Below are 19,757 nucleotides of genomic sequence, written 5' to 3' on the forward strand. Positions count from 1 at the left end.
CATAGTTTTAAAGTGTAGCTTTAGTGTGTCATCCTTCCTGGGTGCTGAGTTGTCCCAGTAGTGTGACTGGCTGTCAGTCAACCAATCAAAGTCCGTATTCCTGCTGCACATATGTCTACTTTGAGTGGCAGAAAAACATTTACAGAGAAATGATTTCACCTCCTCTCAAAACATCCTCCCACTTTTGTTGCGCTGCAGAGAGATGATTGTGGCAAAAGATATGGCTATATATATAGATAAGGCCAAACAAAAAAATACCTTGGGTTCCGGTTCCTTGTCATTTAAGGGCATGAATAAGTAGGGAATTATTATTATATTATTATTTTATTTTTTATTTTAAGGATGGGTAGGGGGGATTTATTTTATTTTATTTATTCATGGAAAGAATGGGTAGTTAGGGATTTTATTTTATTTTATTCTTTTTTTTATTTTCGGAAGCGATGCATGGGTTGCTTTTTAAATATAATTAATTCAATATTTGCATAAATTACCACCTTTTTAATGGACGGAGCAGCGTTACTACTAGCAGAGGGAGGTGTCTCTGGCTCACATCGCAGCGCTAGGTACCTGAAGTCAAATATACCCATCACACCCACCACCATAGAGCCGAGCTCCACGGTGGGGGCAGCAGGCAAACATGACGGATCCCCCGTCATGTTTGCCTGCTGCACTTGCAAATCTATTTGGCACTGTTTCACCTCTTTCACTACATCTGCAAAGGTTTTCTCTTGTAGTCGGATAATTTTTGCTGGTGGTTTGCGAGGACAAATCACACACACACACACACCGTGCGGAAGTCCATTCTTTCCAGCCAGTGCTGTCGGTGGCGCGTGATTCCATGAAGTTATTTTCCGAAGTTACTCGAGAACATCACAAATAAGGCGAGTGCAACATACATCAAAATAAAAGCCCTGCTTAACTTTTGACCAATGCCAACAAGGTCACACTCGGTCGCATAGTGCCTTTATTTTATTATTTTATTTTATTTTTACAAAGAGGCCAATAAAATAACCTGACTCGGGGGTTAAATGGGACACTCGGTCGGGAACCGGAACCCAGAATTTTTTTTTGTCTGGCCTAATCCTAATAGCCCTTATAGTTACATTACAAATTCCCATCCTTGCAAAGGGAAATGTTACCCCTGTATATACACTGGGGAGAGGGACAAAGCAGGAAAACCAGTGATATTTACATTTGTCCAGTGTTAAGAAATTCTCTTAGTCACTGCATTGCAGATAACTGTTAAGCATATGTTCAGTACTTTTTAATGTCTGTGTTAATACTGGGAAAGGTGAATTTGACTTATTCATCTGTCTCCTCTTTGAGCAGACCTTGAAATAGTATTGGTAATAAGAGTTAACAATATGACAAACTAACAAGCAAAAAGAATCACTACAAGTTTACACTCAGTGTCCACTTGATCAGATCCACCTGTACAATCAAATGCAGTTCAGTGCAACAGCTCTGCCATGAATTCTGCCTTTCAACAAAGTTTATAATGTTCAGTTTTGTTGACTTTGTCCTGCCTATTAATATTCACGAGGTGGACAGAATATTAGAAACAGCTGTCAGTAAAATGCAGTCCAGTCCAACAGCAGCACTAACTATCAGTTCAATGCCAAACATAGAAGTGAATAAACACCTCTATTACTGTGACAAAAAGAAAAGCTGGACATTATAAGCAGCAGGAAAGGAAATGTTATGGCAGAACAGTTGTGATGGATTGTATTAGATAGCACAGGTGTACTGAATAAAGTGGCCACTGAATGTATATGCTGCATTTATCCAGAAGGACCAAGACAATCTATGCAACATGTTGTCTTTTCATCATGTTCATAAGTGATTTCATGAATTTCTTTTCTCCACTTAAAGGACAACGTGAAGAGTCTTCTGTCCTACATTGTTGCATACTATCTCCGACACTTTGATGAGGTAGGTTGTATAGATATTTTACACTTGCTTTTTTATACTTGCATAATAGTCAGTATCTTTCTCTTTACTCTGTTTTTCTCCTTACCTACTTCAAATTCTCTGTGCCTCTGCCCCTCCCAGCGTACCATGTTGTCAAGCCTCCTCTCTATGTCACATGCTTAAAATTGAGATAAGGTGCCTTTCAAGCACTTATGCCTTTCCCAAAAGTGAGGTATTCGCCCACATTTCCAGGATTCTGACTTGAGGCCTGAGTTCTTTTATACTAAAGTCTGTCTTTTGAGAAAAGGTGGTTTATGAGGTAGGGTGAGCAGGATAGTCAGAAAATCCAATTCATTTTGGAGGGAGAAGAAAAAAGCTGGTGTTTTGTCTTCTCCTTATTAGTTCAAACTAGGAACTGGCACTTATTCAAAGTTTAATGTCGTGTGGTGCGGGCAGGAAGACCCAAACACAGGAGCAAACATTCAGGCACAGGAACTGAAGCAATTTAACTTCATTATTAGACAGAGGTACTGACAGGCAGGAAACATGAAGAGCAAAAACTCAGGGAACATCTGCACCACAAATGAAATGACAATGAACTGACAAAGAACTGAGCTGAAACGGGACTTAAATACACTTGGGATCAATTTGGGAAACAAGACACACCTGGGGAAGGGGCTGGAGCACAAGACAGGAGAACACAGAGGATAGGCTGAGGGGAACACTGGGAGGGAGCAGAACAATCAGGGATAAATCACAGACTCAGGGCAGTTGTGGAACTGGGAGAGGCAAACAAGACACAGCAACCATACGCAGGTGAAACCACTACTGGGAGTGGCACAGCAGGGCAAAAGAAACTACACTAAACACAAGGAAAACACTGGGAGCAAAAGAACTTAAACAAAGTCCATGGCACACAAGTCAAAACAAGAGTCCAAAGACAGAACCATGACAGTTTAAGCACTGAATAAGAATTGAAAATTAGTTTTAGTCAAAATAGATTCACTAAACCTCTCAAATTCCTCATCTGGCGAGACGTGCATACAGTATACTGTGTCTTTTGTGCTAAAATAGCATTAGGTTCTGTTCAATGTGTAGTCAAAACAAGAAGATTTTCTTCAGTTTTTTGTAACTGTGATTATGTTATATCCATTACAAAATGAATGAGTGAATCTTCTATCTTCTCTTCCCTCCTCTGTTGCTCCCCTGAGGTTTCTTTGTATTTTTTCTCCCGGTCAAAGGTTTTTTTTTTAGGGAGTTGTTCCAGGGGGGGCAGCAGCACGTGTATACGCGTCTGGTCTGCCGGAAATACGGAAGAAGAAGAAGTAGTAGAAGAAGAAGCTCTCGCTATTTCAATGTTTTCTCCCATCGATATCCTCCATGATATTAAAATCTTTCATAAGCTGAAGGCAGACCGCAGTCTCCTGGCTCTTGCTGCCGTTCGCCAGGTCGTTCTCCCCACTTGCAGTAACCATAGCAACAAAGACGCCCCAGGATTCATTGTGAGTCGAGCATGCGCAGACGTGACTGAATATTCGGGGCATTTTCCAACTAAGGTGTTTACATGCCACAGTATTCCGGTTGGAACAGGCATATGCCAGGGGTGTTATTCGGAATTCTCTCCAACCGGAATATGACCTTAATCGGGTTCGGTGCGTGTTTACATGACACATGCGCAACCGGAATATTGGGAATATTCCGGTTAAAACAGGAATATGGTGTGCATGTAAACGTGCTCATTATTGTACTCTGAAAAACATGGCCACTTTACCTGTGTGAAGACCACGAGGTTTGGACCTCAAATATGTATTGTTAGAGAAAGAAATCAGGAGAATGGAGAGTCCAAGAAATTATTATTAGAGTGGAATAGGAGAAGCAGGAGCTTGAAACACAAACTAGCTTTAGAAATACAGCTAACCAGCTAGCCTGGCACAGGCAGCTGATCTTGTTAGATTGCATTCGTTTGACACACAAAACCAGTCTGGCCACTATTCAACAAAAGCATTTGGCCTGACAACAAATTGATCAGACAAATCTGTGCCCTTTGAGGCAAGTTTTAGGTAATCACAACACAAGAAGCCACAGTGCACTGAACTGTGAAACAGAAACCACAGGACATGAATGTAGATTTTCCTCACAAAAATGGTAAGAATCATGTAGCAACATGATAACAAGCTAGCCCTCACTTTCATCATAACAGTTGTTGCCATTTGTTAAACTCTGGTGTTGTGCTGTATGACATACAGTACAGGCCAAAAGTTTGGACACACCTTCTCATTCAATGCGTTTTCTTTATTTTCATGACTATTTACATTGTAGATTCTAACTGAAGGAATCAAAACTATGAATGAACACATGTGGAGTTATGTACTTAACAAAAAAAGGTGAAATAACTGAAAACATGTTTTATATTCTAGTTTCTTCAAAATTGCCACCCTTTGCTCTGATTACTGCTTTGCACACTCTTGGCATTCTCTCGATGAGCTTCAAGAGGTAGTCAACTGAAATGGTTTTCCAACAGTCTTGAAGGAATTCCCAGAGGTGTTTAGCACTTGTTGGCCTCTTTGCCTTCACTCTGCGGTCCAGCTCACCCCAAACCATCTGGATTGGGTTCAGGTCCGGTGACTGTGGAGGCCAGGTCATCTGCCGCAGCACTCCATCACTCTCCTTCTTGGTCAAATAGCCCTTACACAGCCTGGAGGTGTGTTTGGGGTCATTGTCCTGTTGAAAAATAAATGATGGTCCAACTAAACGCAAACCGGATGGGATGGCATGTCGCTGCAGGATGCTGTGGTAGCCATGCTGGTTCAGTGTGCCTTCAATTTTGAATAAATCCCCAACATTGTCACCAGCAAAACACCCCCACACCATCACACCTCCTCCTCCATGCTTCACAGTGGGAACCAGGCATGTGGAATCCATCCGTTCACCTTTTCTGTGTCTCACAAAGACACGGCGGTTGGAACCAAAGATCTCAAATTTGGACTCATCAGACCAAAGCACAGATTTCCACTGGTCTAATGTCCATTCCTTGTGTTTCTTGGCCCAAACAAATCTCTTCTGCTTGTTGCCTCTCCTTAGCAGTGGTTTCCTAGCAGCTATTTGACCATGAAGGCCTGATTGGCGCAGTCTCCTCTTAACAGTTGTTCTAGAGATGGGTCTGCTTCTAGAACTCTGTGTGGCATTTATCTGGTCTCTGATCTGAGCTGCTGTTAACTTGCGATTTCTGAGGCTGGTGACTCGGATGAACTTGTCCTCAGAAGCAGAGGTGACTCTTCGTCTTCCTTTCCTGGGTCGGTCCTCATGTGTGCCAGTTTCGTTGTAGCGCTTGATGGTTTTTGCGACTCCACTTGGGGACACATTTAAAGTTTTTGCAATTTTCCGGACTGACTGACCTTCATTTCTTAAAGTAATGATGGCCACTCGTTTTTCTTTAGTTAGCTGATTGGTTCTTGCCATAATATGAATTTTAACAGTTGTCCAGTAGGGCTGTCAGCTGTGTAGTAACCTGACTTCTGCACAACACAACTGATGGTCCCAACCCCATTGATAAAGCAAGAAATTCCACTAATTAACCCTGTTAAGCCACACCTGTGAAGTGAAAATCATTTCAGGTGACTACCTCTTGAAGCTCATGGAGAGAATGCCAAGAGTGTGCAAAGCAGTAATCAGAGCAAAGGGTGGCTATTTTGAAGAAACTAGAATATAAAACATGTTTCAGTTATTTCACCTTTTTTTGTTAAGTACATAACTCCACATGTGTTCATTCATAGTTTTGATTCCTTCAGTTAGAATCTACAATGTAAATAGTCATGAAAATAAAGAAAACGCATTGAATGAGAAGGTGTGTCCAAACTTTTGGCCTGTACTGTACATTTGATTAGACAATTAGCTAATGATTGACAGATGGTTGATCCAATCACCTGCTATGTATTTTTGTAGAAAGCCTGTTGCTGCTGACCTGATGTGTCCGATGGTTTGTTACACAGAACCATCTGACAAGTCGTCATTGGAAACTATTTGGAAAAGGGCAGACACTTTCAAAAAATACTCGACAGGTGATGAACCATCTGTCTGTCACTGTCATTGTTGTGTTGCAGTACCGAAATGATCTCAGTTCCACTTCTCACTTCTAATGGAGTTGCATCAACTCAGTCCAGATAAAATATTTTTGTGGCTTCAAACCATCCATTAGGGGATAAAGCAAAAGTTTGCAGTGGGTGAAATATAGTCCTAATTTCTATTCTTTTAGTTGGTTTTGTCTGTTTCTGATCTGAATCTTTGTCTGAAAGACAATCTCAGAAATCAGCAGGTGAGAGATTGCAAGTGTGTATTTTTGGCTGTCATGAAATAATGAAGTTTTTATTTACCCAAGACAATTTTATGTTTATTTTGAGTGAAAAGCATTTCTCTACTGTTAGATCTTTCACTGGGCTTACCAGCTAAGTAGTCTTTAGGAAGTGCTTTCTCACATCAGCACCCTGTCTGTCTCCCTGTCTGTCTTCTTGCTTGCCTGCCTTTGCCTCGTCATCACCAGGATGCTGGTAGGGAGACCTGTGTCTATCCACTCCCTGAGCCTCAGGACTTGTTCCAAGCTTCACAGATGAAGTTTGAAGACTTTCAGAAAGACCTGAGTCGTCTTAAAAAAGACCTGAGAGGTAACAAACACGCACATGCACACGTGCACCGAAAATAGGATCAGTCTTTCGGGCGTCCAGGATTGTCTGTTTTATGAGTGGCTATTTCATACATAAAGCCAGGAAATTTTGATAAATTGTTTGAAAACAAATGTGTGCTCAACCAGTACAAAACCTTCATTGTTTTGACAATACACATATGTCATGGTTTAGTTTAAGAAATATAATTATAGACTAAAATAGAATAGAAATATAATAATGTCAACTACGTTTAAAAGCAGGACTCCAAACAATCTGCAGTCAGTTGCTGCCTCAGCAGGTTGTCACCAATTTACATGAAGTTAATGGACCATACCAGTGATTTTGAATGTTTGGCCTGTTTACCACAATTTCCCTACATTTTACACTGCAACAAACCATTTTGCTAATCACTGGGTGTAGTAAAGATTTTTGGTTGAAACACCCGCCTTATAATGTTCTGCTTCTGTGGCTAACAAAGTCATCGCCATTCATAAACCACAGAACTGATAATTTGTTGCATAAAGCAAACATTTCCCCAGGGATTATTTTCTGATAGCAGGAGCATTTGACTCCGCCCCATTTTGACATAACCAAACACAACAGTGCTGCTGCTTTTAGGAAAACTAATGTGGAGGACTTTATGATGGTGATGGGATACTGGTCAACTGGTGTGAAGAAAGTTTGAAGTCTTTCAAAGTTCATTTTCATATCGTAGTGGAATGGATGGAAACCAATGGCTGGAGAAAAGGGGGAAAAATTATATCAGAGTTCTAAAATATTCCTGCTTTGGGAAAAGATTAGCAGAAATGTGAAGTGTATGCATTTTTTAGATATTACACAAAACATGAAGAATCGCTGGTGTGGTCCTTTATCCTCAGCTCTGCCAGCTGCTGTTGTTGCTCCTCAATCTTTTGGTCTGAGTGCACAGTTAACCTCTGTTCTTCATCAGGTTTCATGTGGTTAACAATCAGAGACACTCACCTGAGAGTGGATAGTTGAATCACATTTCATCTCAGCCAAGTCTGATGAATGACAAATTGGTTGTGAATTTAACCAAATAGTTTGTTTTAACTGTACTGTGCAGTTTTTATCTTTTTTGTGACTCTTCCTGAGTATATTATGTGGAAATATATACATAATATAAACATAAACATATAAAGTTTTGGTTCCATGTTTCATCTCAACATTACATCCATCATTTTTCCACAAAAGTTTATTTATTTCAAATCTTGTGCATAAATTTATTGCCGTTTTGCACTTTTTTCTACCATGCATTGTTCAAACCAAATGATATTCTTAAAAGAACAGTAACCAGGTATACATTTGAAATTGTTTCATGTTGCGTTTATATTTTTGTTAAAGGCAGAATGAGTAGGATTTGTTGGTTGTGGGTTATAAACACAGCGTTCAAAGTTGGCCCCTCGTCCCTGGCTAAGCTAACTACCTGCAGCCAGTTTTCCTTTCCTACGCAGCAACGGAATGAACGCTTTAGCTGTCTTAGGGGAAGAAAATCTCGCCCACCAGCATCTACCTGTCCAACAGAAAACAGGCCAGCACTGTGTCACTCTTCATCCTCATCCTCTCCTTCAGTGCTCACCAGTGGATGAAAGCCAACCCCACACTCACTCTTGTTGTGGAATTAGCTTGGTTGCTAGGTTTCCTTTAGTTGTGGTCCGCTTCCACCATTTTAACAGCTTCCCATTGGATGTTGTGCTGACGATCTGGCATTGTGTGCTGTGAGTAGCAGGGAGCCACACACCTGCTGCCCAAAGGCCGACGCCCAGAAGAGTCCTGAGGTCAGCAAAACAAGAAAATCCAAGCAGAGGGCAGAGTCTGTGCAGACACACACCAACACTTCTAGTGGCTTATAAGCCATGACTGGGAAGGATTATTTTTGTTTTTAGGAAAATCCTACTTACTCTGCCTTTAAGTATATATTGTTTCTTGTTTCCTTCAGGGCCATATGTGTGTATGCAACAAAACAGTTCATCCTTCTGGTTCTGAGTATACTATTGCATTAATTCCAAGATAACATCCTAACCTATTATTGGATTCAGACACACTGAGCTATAATGCTCCCTAGGAACTCAAGCTAAATATCTAATTTTGAAATGTAATTCTGTTCCTGTTTTGTCAGCATGTACAACAGAAGTGGAGCGGGTATGTAAGTCTTCAGACGAGGAAAACCTGCAGCCTTTCAAAGACAAGATGGAGGACTTCCTCAAGCAAGGTAGAAGACAGAATACACACAACTGCATGATTCACACTGGATTAACATGCTAAATACTAGTGGTACTAGTGGTGGTAATTATTGTTCAGAGTGAAGATTCAGTTCGGCATCAGGTGGGCCAATATCTCCTCTGTGCTACAAAAGATCCGTGGTAAAAAGGCCCCCCCCCCCCCCCCCCCCCCCCCCTGTTACATTCAGTTTTCCTTCCGGGTTCCCTGAAGGTGTCAGATGTGTGTGTTTGTGGTTTAAATCTGCTGCTGTGGTCGTTGAGCGAGGACGTTTGTTCACTATGACCAGGAAGAGAAACAAATCCAGAAAATGGATCAGTGGTTGAAGTGTAATTCAATTCAATTTTATTTATTTGTATAGCCCAGAATCACAAATTACAAATTTGTCCCAAAGGGGCTTTACAGAAAAATACAACATCCTCTGTCCTTAAACCCTCACATCGGATGAGGAACAACTCCCTAAAAAAAAACTTTTTTTTTTTAATTTTATTTTTTTATTTTATTTTGACAGTTAACATAGGTGACATTGACATAACTAGACATACATGACATAGTGTTGACAGATACACAGTGTAAAAAAAAAAAAACAAATAAAAAAAAAACAAATAAAAAAACAAACAAACAAGAACCAAAAACAAAAACAGAAAGAGATAATAAAATAACAGTACATGTTCGCTTCTATTGTGGTGTGTGTGTGAGTGTGTGTGTGTGTGTGTGTGTGTGTGTGTGTGTGTGTGAGTGTGTGTGTGTGTGTATTCGGATGGTTAAACGAGATGCCCTTGTATGTATTGATAAAGAGTGTTACCGATAATAATATTGATAATAATAATATTAACCACAATAAAATAGTACTAACATTAATATTGATTAATAATACTGATACAATAAAAATTACTAATTATAATAATAATATTAGCACTTGAATAAAGCACTTGAAGTTGCCACAGAGCTCAACATACCCCGCACTGAGTTTAAAGCTAGCATGGGCTGGTGTCACAGAATGTCCATATAAAAAGTATATTTCCAAAAAAGGGTCATCTTAAAATCAGGGTCTTCTTATATTCAGATCAATACGGTATGACCGTATTCTATTCTATTCTATTCTATTCTATTCTATGTTTTCTCCCATCGATATCCTCCATGATATTTAAGTCTTTCATTAGCTGAAGGCAGACTGCAGTCTCCTGGCTCTTGCTGCTGTTCGCCATGCCGTTCTCCCCGCTTGCAGTAACCATAGCAACAAAGACGCCACAGAATTCCTTGCAGGTCGAGCATGCGCAGTCGTGACTGAATATTCCGGTTCGGGGCATTTTCCGACTAAGGTGTTTACATGCCCCAATATTCTGGTTGGAACAGGCATATGCCAGGGGGCTTATTCGGAATTCTCTCCAACCGGAATATGACCTTAATCGGGTTCGGTGCGTGTTTACATGACACGTGCACAACTGGAATATTGCGAATATTCCGGTTAATACAGGAATAAGGTGTGCATGTAAACGTGCTCATTGAGGGAACTAGTAAGATTTTCGACAGAGCCTGTCTCTACAGTGAGAGGAGCCAAAACTCCAGGCAACTGCTGGCTAAACACAGCAACAGCAGAGGGACCAATATGGCGACTAGTGATTACATTTGTGCCACCACTAACAGGACAGGCCAGTGATGCCTCAAATTTAATAAGAAAATGATCTGACACAGCAGAGGTGGCTGATAAGACAGTCAGATCAGAAACAACAACCTTTAGACAAGACCAGATCAAGGATATTACCATTGCAATGAGTTGCCTCTTGAACAGACTGAGTAAATCCAAATGTATCAATAAGATTTGAAAATGCTTTACTCAGTGGATCATCAGCCTTATTTATACAGATATTAAAATCTCCAAAAAACAAGATCTGTTCAGAATAGGTAACTAAGCCTGACAAAAATTCACCACTCATCTAAAACTGAGAGTAAGGACCAGGCGGTCAATAGATCACCACCATATAAAATGGAGAAAGGCTATTCATGACTGAGGAAGATGAACTCAAGACAAGAGCCTCAAAAGATTTAAATTTATTTTCCAGATTAGATGTAGCACAGCTGGTTGTTTCAGAATCAGAATCAGAATCAGAATACTTTACTGATCCCCAGGGGGAAATTACTTTTTGTTACAATAACAACTCCCACTCAAGTGTAAAGTAAAAAGAGCAATTAGTCAAGAAAAATAAAGAAAGGAATATAAATATAAATATAAATATATATAGAAAAAAAGAAAGAAAAAATATATGTACAAGTGCAAACATGGACAGGAGTTATTGCACTATAGGTTATTGCACATAAGTATGGTATTGAATATGGATTATTGCACAGAGGGAATCTGCACAAGAGTTAGTTTAGGGGGCCAGCCCACTGGCTCAGAGTGTCTGACACTCAGAGTGAGGAGTTGTACAGTTTGATGGCCACAGGCAGGAATGATTTCCTGTGTCGCTCTGTGGTGCATCGTGGTGTGATCAGTCTGGTGCTGAAAGAACTCCTGTGTCTGACCAACATGTCATGGAGCGGGTTGGACACATTGTTCAGGATGGCTTTCACCTTGTGAAGCATTCTCCTCTCTAACACCACCGTCAGAGAGTCCATCTTCACTCCCACAACGTCGCTGGCCTTGCGGATCAGTCTGTTGAGTCTTCACACTTCACATCAGAGTCTTCACACTGATGGAGCTCGGTTGGACCTCTCCATATAGACTTTTTTTCTACCAAAATATTTTTTGCCCTGGTCAGGGTGTACTTGTTAGCTCCCGATTCTTTTGTTGAAAGCCCAAGAACAGACTGGAGTCAGTCTTTGATTTTCTGATGCAATATTTATTACGGTCACATATAAAGCAAGGCAGCGCTGGTCTCAATGTGACAGAGCTCCCGCAGGATCTCCGTCAGAATGAGCCCCGATATCAGGAAATGATGCACATTTATGTTCTTGGACTTGGGCCTGCCCCGTACATAGGTTGGACTTAAACGCAACCGAGAATAATTGGCCAGTTACCCGGACATGGACAGGCCAACCACTGTCCATGCCTTGTCTCTAGAATGTGTGATGCTATGTGTGTGAATGTTGACTGGGCGTGTATCTAATGCAACATACCTAAATAACAAGATAGAGAAAGTACATCTGGCTCCTGCTGTGTCTATCCTCTGCTTAGCAGCCAAGCTGCCCTGAACTCTGTAATACATTGGATAATGCAAGAAACATGTATTAACTGTATTAAATGATGAGGCATGACAACGGGTTTGACTAGATCTGCTTTTATGTTAGCTGCTGCACACATTTAGTTTGATAAATCACTGCTGCATATACATATTTCATAGGAATAAATGCAATCCCCCTTAAGGACATCAAAACAGATGTAACGGGGTGAACCTGGAGGGGATGTTAAAGGTTAAAGTGATGCATGTGATGCAGTGGCAGGGCAGCTATCCAAGCAACCTGTCAAGGTGAGCTGACATGTCATTTAGAGGGCTTTGAATTCAGAGTGACTTGATGGTTGGTTCGCTATGAAAAGTGTGCCAGTTACTGTAGAGTTTCCTGACTGAAGCAGCTCTGCTCATACAGTGAACTGGATCAGCTCCTTCATGACATCACTTCTAAGTACTGCATTACTTTTGGACAGCACCAGTGGCTTAAAAATGTAAAAAAAATGTGTATGTAGTCATAGGCGGAAATCCCGGGTGGGTCGGGGGGGGCATGACCCCTCCATCCATAAATTTTGGTCCAAAACCTGCCTCTTTCAGCTCACTGTTTAAGCTAATAGCTAATGATTGTTTACAAGCTGAAGCGAGTGCAGGACAGTGAGGGAGAGAGAGGACAGACCACAGGAGGAGCAAATACTGAGCTTTTTATTCTTTCAAAAAGTCTGTCAGGATATTAATGTCAGAAATAGTTCATATTTTACTGATATTTTGAGTTTGTCTCTAGATAGATATCTATTTTTTTTTTTTTTTTGCATTTTAAGTTGCATTATTTTGTGGCATAGTTTCATTTCATTTTCTTATTTGATCTCAAAGGGACAGTGTACAGCTCAAACATATACTGTATGTCACTATTTGATGCCATATCTTGCTTTGTTTTTTGTTGACACTACAATAAATCTGTTTTTTGAAGAATAGTTTGATGTAGTTGGATTATTCAGGTATTTCCTGTAGTTTTAGAGCTTCTTTTGAGTTTCTAGTTCTTGTAAAGCCGCTTTGATGGACTAGTGGAAATAGAACAGTGAGCAAAGAAATTTGGTTAGAGGATTATTGCTTTTAATAGCATTATGTAAAACATATGAACATGCTGAGCGCTCAACACTGTACGGCAAGTTTCAAAGGAGCGTAAGAGAAAAAGAGGGAGGTACAGTCCTGCTAGATAGCAATTTTTTCATGTCCCCCCTGGAATTACTCTCTGACATTTTGCTGTTTATTGTCACCCCCAATAATGAAATGAGATTTTCACCCCTGTATGTAGTGCTTATGCCCATGATAAGTGCTTCTGTTTAGTATATATTCAATACATATAAAATCAAACATTTTTTTCAACATGCCATGCAACTTTATGTGTAGGTGCACTGCAGGAATTGATTTTTGAAACAGTTGTAAAGCCAAGGTACACATCTCTTTAAAATCATTATCTGTTGCACAAACTGTCACACAGCAAATATACAGACAGACACACTCACTGAGGCACACAGTTTATGAATCTAAACTATGTATGGAATCATACCAGCATCAAATAAGTTAGCATTTTGAGCTGCAGTTTTCTCTTTTTATCTTCTTATGCATTTAATTCTTTTATTTCATTGGGTTTTATTGTTTTACTGTGTATTATTTATTGTTTTTTATTGTTTTATTGCTATAAGTGTACAGCACTTTGAGCTGCATTTAAGTTATAAAAGGTGCTGTATAAATAAAGTTTATTATTATTATTATTATTTTAGTTGAACTAATTTAATTGAATTTTAGTTTAACTCAATTGTGTTTATGAAACCATGTTTTGTTTTATTCTTCTTAGCCACAACTGAACTGGAGACTCAGGACACTCAACTCAGCTGCACTCACAAAACGTAAGAACAATCCCCTTTGAGAGAGTTCATCTTTCAAGGCAGGAAAAGCCCATACCAGTGATTTTGAATGTTTGGCTTGTTGACTCCAATTTCCCCACATTTTACATTGCAACTAACCATTTCACTACTTAAGAAAAGTCACTCAATTTTCAAATTTTAATTTTTGGATGAATTCTTTATCATATGTTCATTTTAGAAGACTTTTTGTATCAGGGTTTTACTATATATCCTTTTCCTACCCACAAATGTTAGTTTAGCTTATTTGCACAAAAATAAGATAGATTAAGTACATATGTAATTGATTCTATAAATATGGACCTCTTTTTTTTTTTTTTTTTTTTTTTTTTTTCCAAATGATGTCTTGTAATATTAAAATGGAAAGCTTCTTTGATCGAGTTTGGGTGACACTGGTTGGAATGTTATTATGATTATTGTACTGATGTAACAGTTTTGAAGTCTTTATACCTTGTGAATTTGTGCAGCCAGTATGAAGTATGATACGCTTGGCTCCAAACATCTCAACATATTTTCTGTCTATATGTGGTGAAAGCTTGAGATAATAAGAGTGTACTCTGGTGTCTTGGCAGGTTCCTGGAACTGACAGTGTTTTTCTCAGTGAAGGCCAAGTCAGGAGAGAAGGAGGTTTCTCCAAACACCTTCTTCTCCATCTGGCACGAGTTCTCCTCAGACTTCAAGGATCAGTGGAAGAAGGAGAACAAGACCATTCTTAAGGAGAGGTACATTAACACACTATTCAAAATATGTCAGTATTAGATGTTTCCTGTTTCTTTAAATTGGTGTTGTTTTTTTTTAAAACAGTGACATTGAGTTGCTATGCAGCTTATTGAGGACTGAAATAGCCTTTGGAAAAAAACTATTAAGATGGCAAGTGGTCCATGTCTTGATGGCATGGTAGCGCCTTTCTGAGTGGAGCCTGCTGAAGAGGTGGTTCCCAGGGTGAGAGGGATCAGCAACAAATTTCCCTGCCCTCTTCCTGATCCTGGCTTCATATAGCTCAGTGATTGACAGCTGCCATTGTCCTGTCAGCCTGCCTTTAGCAAGGGCGGATGCTGAGGCAAACCACACAGTGATGGATGACGACAGGACGCTTTCCACAGTGGCTCTGTAGAACCTGGATCGGACAGAGCTGGAGACATTCCAGAAGTCTATCACCATTTCCACTGTCTTTTGCGGGTTGTGCTCCAAGTTATTTTCAGCACACCACCCAGATAGATGGGACACTTCCTGTCTGATTCATCATTGTCCTTGATGAGACCGATCAAGGTTGTGTCATCTGCAAACGTAAAAAGCTTGATGGATGCATTTTTGGAGATGCAGTCGTTTGTATACAGTGAGTAAAGAAATGGTGACAGCACACACCCCTGAGGTGCCCCAATGTTGGTGGATCGGGGCTCAGACATATGCAGACAAGCTGCACGTACTGTCTCCTATTAGTAAGGAAATCTGTAATCCATCTGCAGTTTGAAGGTTCCACATTCATCAGCAACAGCTTTTCCTGCGCTAAAATTCACAAACAGCATTCTTATATAAGAGCCAGGAGAATCTAGATGGTCCAGTGCAAAGTGCAGGCTTGGGTTAACTGCATCATCCACTGAGCGGTTTGCTCCTGTATGCGACCTGCAGTGGGTCGAGATGAGGGGTTGTGATGGGTTTAAGATGAGTCAGAATCAGACGGTCCAGGCATTTCATAATCACTGAGGTAAGGGCCACCAGCCTGTTATTGAGGCCTGCGGCACTGTTCTTCTTACAGACTGGAATAATGATAGATGACTTAAAACAAGCAGGAACTTGACATAAGACAATGGACTGGTTAAAAATATTGGTAAAAACAGGAGCAGGCTGACTGGCACAGTGCTTCAGTGGACTGTTGGGACGATAACTGAAAAAAACTATATAAAGTTTAACTGGGAGGGGGTCAAGTAGGTAAGAAGCTGGTTTAGCAGAGTGCACTAATTTTGAAAGCGTGCGTTTATAATCTACTAGACTATTATGCCAGGCGAAATGGAAGACCTCGAGTTTAGTGGCACACCAGTTGCATTCTAATCTCCTACACACCTGCTTCAGCGCACAGGTATCATTGTTAAACCAAGGAGTTGAGTGTTTACGCTTGTTTTTAATAACTAATTGTGCTACCATATCTATCACATTATGAAGGTTATAATTTACACTGTCCGTCAAGTAATTTAAAGTTTCATGTTGATCAGTGAGAGAGGTGAGGGCAGCAGGAAGCAGGTCAGAAAACATGGCAGTAGGTGAAGCATTAATGCAATGAGAGCTAGTGGCGAAGGTGGAGACGACCTGTGTGGATGGGAGCATTACCTGGAAAGTAATTAGAAAATGGTAGGAGGGGTAGCCAATGGGGAGAGATGGCTACCTGAGAAACATGTAGGCGGCGAGCTGCCATCATATCTCTGTGATGGTCTCACTTTTTCTTGAGCAATTGCATAATGCCATCATTATTTTAGAATGACAAATTTGAGTAGGGGCACACTAGCTAAAAACATTGGCTGTTTCCCCAGCAGAAAGGACAGAAAGGACACTATTTAATTTATAATTTTATAACTTTATAATTTTATTTACAAAGAAAACTACCATAACTAAATCTTGGGAGTCTGGGAGTCTGGCCAAGAACTAAAAACTAACAAACCACAAAAACCGGACTACTAGACCTTCAGTCCTCAAAAGAAATGAACAGAAAATAGAGCAAAGGCAGCAGTACAACATGACGAAGAGGCTGCTTCATCTGGGAGGAAGGACTCCTCCTTCAGTCTCCTTTATATATGAGCAGGGCCGCTCAAGTTGACCATCCAAAATTCAGAGCACCAGGAGACACAGAGGAACAAACTAAAGACTGGAAGAGTAGAGCACAAGAAGGGGGAGTGCACAACACTCCGTCCCTAAGTTAGTGATTATTCTTTTTCATACAATAATTATCTGCAAGCATCAGTTATAAGGTTCAAATCTTTCTTTGTTCTACAGAGGGAAGCAGCTCAGTCACACAAAATTAAAGCTGTGAGCAGCAATGTGCAGGTTTTAGGCCTCATACAGCTGAGCAAAGTCAGTTCAGCCAGTTTGATTTGTTTTAATAAGTCCAAATAATAACCAAAATAACCAAATTTCGTACAAATCCATCTCTGAATACTTTGTGAATGCACTGTATGTGGCTGCTCCAGCTCCACTTCCCCTCTATATGTCCCCTCATATGTGTCTGAGACATGGCAAGATGATGAGGTTAAGGCCAACTTTCTCCTAAAAATTCAAAACTCTGTTGTTGTTGTTGTTGTTGTTGTTGTTGTTTACATGTGTTCTAGACTTCAGGCGGTCAAAGACTGCAAAGTGTTTCCCTCCAAATATTGAATATAATTCTTATAATTATAGTTATGCAAATTTTGTATAGTTTGTCCAATTACTTTTGAGCTTCTGAAAATGGGGTGACAGTGTATGAAACTGACTGTAATTCCTAAACGGTTAATGCCATATATTAGTTCAATCCCTTAAATTAAAGCTGAAAGTCTGCACTTCAATCACGTCTTGATTACTCCATTTCAAATCCACTGTGGTGGTTTACAAGGGCAAAATTATAAATATTGTGTCACTGTCCAAATATGTATGCACCTAACAGTGTCTCACAGAGACTAAAAAAGATAATTGTAATACCAGAAGGGTTTATTTCCTCCACAATCCAGATTTTCAAGGTTTGAGAGACTGTGCCTTCTTTTGTGGTTAGAAAAGTGTATTCAGCACAAATCTCTGAACTTACACACTTTAACTGAATTGGTGTAATCAGATCAACTCTATTAACTTAATTATGGGTGTGGGTGCTGTGCAGGTTAAAAGCAGCAGAGGAGTCTTTCCGGCAGGCCAAGGAGAAAGCTTCCTACAGCGTCAAACCTAAACACGCCTCTGGCATCGTAAGTTTACCTTTGATTTCAGTTTTCTGGTTCCAGCAACGTAAGGTTCAGACGACCAGCTTGAGTCTCAAGGCTGTTGTTTAACCTTTATATATTCTTTGTTTCTTAGAAAGCCAAGCTTGGCATGAAGATCTAAGGAGTCATCGGACTTTGGGTCATGTTTTTCCCAACTTGGTGTACTACAAGACAAAGAAGAATCTAGAGGTCAGCAGAGAAAAGGCAGGGACAAGACAAGTATGAACTACTACGTGTATCTGCAAGACCCTTGTTCTGGAAATCAGGACGCATGTTTTTTTGGTTAGCCTGTTCTTTGGGCCGTTGCCTTATGTTACTCGCGCTCTTTTGCTGTCTGGCACATGCACCCAACTTACCTGGGAGGGATGCTGCTGCAAGGCCCCATTCCTAAACTCAGTAGTGTGGTTGAATCGCACTGTGTCAAATAGATGCAGCACATCAGGATATTGGTTGGATCGATACAATTTACAGAAACAAAATAAAACTGCACATTATACACCAGCTGGAACAATCATTTACCAGCTGCGATGTCTAGGCCCTTTTGCAATAACAAATGTGTTCACCATTATGCATTATGTGATGCATAGCATAGGATTTTGGAGCATTTTATGGCTACAACCTCAAACCCCAAAACTTTCATGTGCAAAAACTGGTGGATCAGGACAAGCAATCTAAGTTTCACCAACAGCACAAATATGACTGCAGTGCATATTTGTGCATGTGTCAATTCATTATATTTGTGCTCACATTTGCCTTATATTTTTACATAACACACATCTGTCTTTTTTAACAGTTCATCTTAACATATTTGTTTTTAACATGTCTTATTAAAAAATAAGGGTTATCCCAGCCATGTACATCCTTTTGAAACAGCACAGTAGCAATGTTTCTTTGGTCACTTTGGTTTGTCAGCGCTACAGCCATTCCCTCTACATTGATTTTCAAATATAACCACAGTGCTGTTTGTGATTCTAGATTCTGGCTGTCCAAATAGACTTAGCCTCTAAAACCAAGAATGATAGGTATTGAAAACTGAAATAAGATATGAGCTTCTGGTGGTGTCAATGGGCAGGTAATGATTTTCACTGTAAACATACATGTATAACTCCATGTGTATTCCATGAAATAAGATGTCAGGCCCACAGCATTACCAGGGATACCATAGGAATTATATTATGTGTGTGCGCGCGCGCGCGTGTGAATAACAAATCTCATTATTGCTCGATCACATCTTTGTGTAAGAAATCTGAGGAAAGGTGTGAAATGTGCAGTGAAGTACAGCCATTGACTTGAGTTGCAAATGTAATGATTTTATTGATGTAAAGTAATAAGTTATTGTAAGATACATTTTTTTTATTAATTTCATCACTGTTCATATAAACAGGACACAAAGGTAGGGAGAGGTGTAATGTATATAAAATAAAGGGAATAAATGAATTATATTTGGTTTCAATCATTCAATCAACTCATTCATTTTGACAGCAGTATGTATTTATGAGTCAGTAATTCTTTAAATAAAGTTAAGGGGGTGGCTTCTCGGATGGGGATTAAGCCTAGTCATAGACTAAAAAGCCTTGGGATACTAATACTCTAATCACTTTCTGAGTCATATAGCAGGAAATTTATCTTAATGCAGATATAAATGATCTGCAAGATAAATGTTTGTCCTGGACCTTTTGTTGCTCCAGTCCAGGTTTTATGAGCAGGTTTTGAGCTGAAGTAATAATTCACTTAAATAAATGTTGATTTTGACACTGTCACCAAATGACAGGCTACCATATGAAGGGGATTCAACACATAGCCAGCTCATGGAAGTTTTCATAATTGCTATTCTAAACTTCTGTGAGGGGGGTGGGCAGGGGGGTCCCCTAGAATCCTGTATAAGTGATGTTTATTTTTTTTATTTGATTCTGTGAATGCAACAACAGC

General features: G+C 39.9%; 1 protein-coding gene across 3 annotated transcripts in view; it reads left to right on the plus strand.

Moving 5' to 3' along the window:
* The window catches only part of fmn2b (formin 2b), an 89,447-nt gene extending 70,183 nt beyond the window's left edge, over window positions 1-19,264 (plus strand). For all 3 annotated transcript variants that reach the window (XM_030078469.1, XM_030078470.1, XM_030078471.1), the window contains exons 15-21: window positions 1,873-1,932; window positions 6,449-6,569; window positions 8,707-8,799; window positions 13,830-13,881; window positions 14,469-14,618; window positions 17,732-17,813; window positions 17,923-19,264. In XM_030078469.1, coding sequence (XP_029934329.1) covers window positions 1,873-1,932; window positions 6,449-6,569; window positions 8,707-8,799; window positions 13,830-13,881; window positions 14,469-14,618; window positions 17,732-17,813; window positions 17,923-17,949 — 585 coding nt within the window. In that variant the 3' untranslated portion in view covers window positions 17,950-19,264. The remainder of the gene's footprint in view (window positions 1-1,872; window positions 1,933-6,448; window positions 6,570-8,706; window positions 8,800-13,829; window positions 13,882-14,468; window positions 14,619-17,731; window positions 17,814-17,922) is intronic.
* Window positions 19,265-19,757: the final 493 nt, after the last annotated feature.

The sequence above is a fragment of the Myripristis murdjan genome, chromosome 19 (assembly GCF_902150065.1).
Source record: "Myripristis murdjan chromosome 19, fMyrMur1.1, whole genome shotgun sequence".
Classification (NCBI taxonomy): Eukaryota; Metazoa; Chordata; class Actinopteri; order Holocentriformes; family Holocentridae; genus Myripristis; species Myripristis murdjan.